Source organism: Phytophthora infestans, genomic scaffold (genome assembly GCF_000142945.1).
Source record: "Phytophthora infestans T30-4 supercont1.11 genomic scaffold, whole genome shotgun sequence".
Classification (NCBI taxonomy): Eukaryota; Oomycota; class Peronosporomycetes; order Peronosporales; family Peronosporaceae; genus Phytophthora; species Phytophthora infestans.
The window spans coordinates 1995351-1999711 of record NW_003303748.1 but is presented as its reverse complement, the minus strand read 5'-3'; the positions used below and the strand labels follow the sequence as shown (position 1 = coordinate 1999711).

The window sequence follows — 4361 nt, the reverse complement described above, 5'->3', positions numbered from 1 at the left end:
GTTTGGTGAATCCCAGTTTGGAGTCGCAGCTTCGAACGCTGGTCCGCTCACGACTTTGTATAGAGAAGGGAACTTGACCCGCTACATACGCGACGCAATTGCCACCGCCGTTGATCTACAGAAAGAGCATGCAGGTCAGCGAGAATGCAGAAGTTTTGAGAATTTTATCGTGTCTTGCTATCTACCAACGGTATTACACTTTCTGTGACTAGTTTGGGCGCTAACTTGCTGGCTCCACGACTCATTGGGCTCCTAAACGTATGAAAGTGTCAGGTGGTGCGTTTACACCGCAACTTTCTATAACTCTACATCTTCATCCTACCGTCTAGATCGTCCGGCGCCAACGCTTCTAGACGTACATCGTCCTCTGCGCCCACGCTACCGTGGTCGCCCTGCGCCATATCTTGTCGACGCCGGCGATGACGCAACTCTTGGTTCTCCCGTTCCAGATACTCCACACGTCGAGCAAGGCGATCCACGCGCTGCGTGATCGCAGCATCCATCCGGCGCACACGATCCTCTCTTTCTGCGCGACGGCCTCGCGCCTCTCGCGCATAGTGAGGGTAAACTTCGGCATACCGCCAATTGGGTCCTGAACCACGATGACTCTCGTTCTGGATCCACGGCTTCTCGTGAGGGTCGCGGCTCTCCTCACCGCGACGCTGCCATCTCTCCACTGGGGTGTTACTTGGCACGTTAGATGCCGAATAGTCGAGCGACTCGCGCCATTCTTCTTGCCGACGTTCCAGACTGCGTGGCAAAGTACGAGGTAGGCCTCGAACTGGTCGTAGGTCGCCACGACAGTGTGGCCGTCCATCTCCCCTAGCCCTGCCGAGGACTCTTTGGTAGCGTCCAATCACACCACGCTCCACTTTAGTAATCCGCCTCGATTTCACAATGCGACACCACTCATAATCATCGGGTCGCGGGGCGCCGCGCCCGCGACAGCGCTTACATCCTTTTCCACGATGTACAGAACAGCACTGGCGACCTTGGTCATCTGACAGCTGGCACACCTGAGCTTCCAAAGTACCGACGGACAGCCGAGCGTGAGTCGCCTCACGTTCCTGTAATGTGCGCTCGAAGGCTTCCCCGCCTTCCTTGTTCCATCGAAGTACGAACGAAGTCCATGCTTTGTCCAGGGACTGGAGGGTCACGGTTCTTGTGGCCGTGGCAGGCTTGCCCCGAGTAGCTCGGAACCGTTGAAAGAGACGCCTCATCTCGTCATTATTGCGCGCTCTTTCGATGGCGCTGCAGTCGTACAGCGCCCACCTTTCCAGCGTCTCCTCGTAAGTTGTCGGCTCGTCGTCCTGCGCGCTCATTGCTGCCCACTACCCAAAAACGCAGAATGCCTCGTGCTCTCTCTCTCCGAAGGGGAGGATTGTTTGACTGGTCACTGAGTCCACCAATCAGCATGCGGATCCCATCGATTGGTTGGCGTGGCTTTCAATCTCACAATTTATTGGATGCTTCTGTGAACATAGTAATTTGTATCCGTCCTTTATGCCAGGCAAGCCACTACGTCGGACGCTTCTCGGGTGTTGATGCTTCAGCAGGCACCTGGTCGACGGCTGGACGCGACAGAGACGCCAATTGTTTTTTTCCGATGCTGCAACTACGACTGCTTCTGCGTCTACTACACCTTCCATTTTGAGCTTAATCACGACTGCTTCATCCAGTTCCGGCTTCTACAGTACGTCCCGTGTGCGTATGATATAGTTGAGATGGTGTAGAATGACGAGGACGAGGTAGGGATCACCGCCGTTTCCTTCGCGTCGATGCCGTCTGGTGGCTCTCGTAGAGCTTTTCAGAGTGAAGACATCGTGATCGTGCGTGATCTAGACTCGGACGACGCTCTCGTGACACAGTTGAAGTCCCACTTGCCGACACGTCAATGACGACGGCTTTGTCTTACTCGGCACGAGAGATGCCAGAGGAGGAGGCGCCCAGAACTGCAGCGATCCGAGCAACTTGTGCTTTGCTCTCCGTTCCGTGCTACGAAATGTAGGTTCGTTACGACGGCTCAAAACAGAGCGATGTGCCTCTAATCCTGACGTCTTCGAGCTCGTCACTTTCGCTCTACTCTACCTCTGCTTCTGGCGAAGTGGTGTACATGCTCTGGTGGTACGCTCACCACGGTCGCCTTGCAAACGCTGGCTCGAACTGGGGCGCTCTTATCCGTGTGGACATATGCATCAATGTCCACCAGGTTGAACGCATGAAGGCTGTGGAGTCTACAGGGTCGATCACTTCGGAGTCCGGTTACGAACGTATCACCTACGATGGCTGTGCGGGCCGTCATGTGAAACCGCATCGTGCCGCATTACGACTGGGACAGCATCATCTATCTGGCCGACAGTACTAGCATGAAATACTGGACTACTGTCAATAACAGTACGTCGGACATCGACGAAGACAACATGCGCGTGCATTTAACTTATTTCTCGATGGATGCGAAGACAAACGACGGCCTAGTTCTTGGTGGTTCCACCACCAGTGAACGTGCTCCGTATCTTGCTTCCATCGGCGACGGCTGTCTTCTCCTCGTGTGGGAAGGAAGTTCCACGAGCGGAGATCTCGAGTACGAATTGACTGGCTGAACGATTCTACATGCAGGCTCTGCGATTAGTGAGAAGGTGACCGTGGGCTGCATGATGATCGGTGACTGGTATCAGGCGCTGAAGACGTTCCCCGGCGGGGATGTGACATACCAGTCTATGGGCACAACGCGTTCTTCGGCTGCTAAGACCTGAAGGGGGCGATGTAGTGTCTCAACGAGATTGCAAGCTTACCGATGCCACCACGAAGCTTTGCGTTTAACGTTAGTTTGTTTAGCTACGAATTTCTCGGTGTCCATAATTATAGTCGTCTTCTCGCGCTTGTTTGCGTCACCCGAGATCATGCTATCCTTTGGGGGAATATACCGTGGACGTTGAGCGATCAACATGTTCAGTTTACTTAGTGTAGAAGTACAGCTTTCCATGGTACCTCGCAGTTGTCTATCTAGGAAAAAAGAGATTGAAAAAACGGGGTGTCCAGTAATTGAGCACTTGGAAGCAGCTAGTACATTAACGATTGAGCACGATATTCTTTTTTATACCGAGCTCACATCCCTGACATCTTACGCAAAACACTTCTATCACTTCTTGTTCCAACTCAAATCCACTTAGCAGCCGTAGAACGCACCACCTGCAGCGAGGAGTCCGTCTTGCCCTTCGATAGGTATGCAACACTGCCGTCCGGATACGTCTTCAGAGCCTGGTAGCGGTTGCCCACCACGGACTTGTCCACCGTCACCTTGTCGCTGATGGTCTTACCAGTCGAGGCGTCCAGCACCTGCGCGTACATCGTGCGGTCACCGCCCTCCATGAAGTCGCCGCCCGACGAGCTGCCCTCCCACACAGCCAGCATGCCGCCGCTGCCGATCTGCGCGAGGTGAGGCGCACGTTCGTTGGCGTCCGTGCCGCCCAGAGTGATGTCCTCGCTGGCAGCCGCGTTCATGGCAAAGTGAATCAGGTGCACCTTGGCGTTGTCACCGTTGCCGTTGCTAACCGTAGCCCAGTACTTCTTGCTAGAGGCAACAGAGTCTGGCACGATGTCTCCCAGGTTGGCAGCACCCAGGTCAACCGGGTAGATCGTAGTGTCCCAGTCCTTAGGCGGCATGATACGGTTGTTGCTGTCCGTCTTACAGATAGTCGCGTAGCTGTCCGTGCGGTTGTCGTACGTGATACGCTCGTAAGCCGAGTGCGAGCAACCCCAGTCGAACGAGTCCTCGTCCGCCGTGATCTTACCCGTAGCGTCAACCACCTTCATGCGGTCACCCTGGTGAATGTTGATGCAGCCACCCTCCGACGTGGAGATGGCGGCACCGAAGTACGCAGCCCAGTTCTTGCCGTCGGACGCGATACGGCCGTGGTGAGCGTACCACCAGATCATGTACACGTCAGGGCCAGTCTTGCCCGACGAGTAGGGAGGCAGCGATGCACTCGAAGACGTCAGCTTCGTGGCCCACGACTCCTTCGTGCCGTCATAGCGGATCATATACATGTCATAGCACGGAACGGCCGGACTAGGAGCCGAACCGCACAGGTTGCTCGGGTTACCACAGTTGAGGGTACCGCCGCCCTCGGCGTCTCTCGTGCCGAGGATGACGAACCCATCCTTGTCGGCATAGATATCGGCGAAGTCGTGGACCGGGACCTTGGCAGTGCTGCCGCTCACGAGCTTGTCGCTAGCGTCCAGCTCTTGCACGATGACATTTTCGCCACTGTGGTAGGCAACGCGCGAGCCGCCACCTGGGATAGCAGCGATGGCCACAAGCTTGAGAGCGGCCTCATCCTCGTTGGTATCAACAGAGGCAT

General features: G+C 55.4%; 3 protein-coding genes across 3 annotated transcripts in view; 1 reads left to right on the top strand and 2 right to left on the bottom strand.

The window, feature by feature from the left end:
• PITG_07584 (uncharacterized protein) overlaps window positions 1-1322 on the bottom strand; it is a gene marked incomplete at both ends in the record, with an annotated part of 1909 nt that extends 587 nt beyond the window's left edge. The window contains 3 exons of the mRNA XM_002904521.1: window positions 90-115; window positions 360-676; window positions 956-1322. Of these exons, the coding sequence (XP_002904567.1) occupies window positions 90-115; window positions 360-676; window positions 956-1322 (710 nt within the window). The remainder of the gene's footprint in view (window positions 1-89; window positions 116-359; window positions 677-955) is intronic.
• A 791-nt stretch (window positions 1323-2113) lies between these two features.
• On the top strand, window positions 2114-2753 carry PITG_07583 (uncharacterized protein; the record flags this gene model as incomplete). The annotated part of the gene is made up of 3 exons (XM_002904520.1): window positions 2114-2256; window positions 2360-2581; window positions 2630-2753. 3 exons carry the CDS (start codon window positions 2114-2116, stop codon window positions 2751-2753), a joined length of 489 nt encoding a protein of 162 aa, XP_002904566.1.
• A 403-nt stretch (window positions 2754-3156) lies between these two features.
• On the bottom strand, window positions 3157-4361 carry PITG_07582 (uncharacterized protein; the record flags this gene model as incomplete). The annotated part of the gene is made up of 2 exons (XM_002904519.1): window positions 3157-4216; window positions 4258-4361. 2 exons carry the CDS (start codon window positions 4359-4361, stop codon window positions 3157-3159), a joined length of 1164 nt encoding a protein of 387 aa, XP_002904565.1.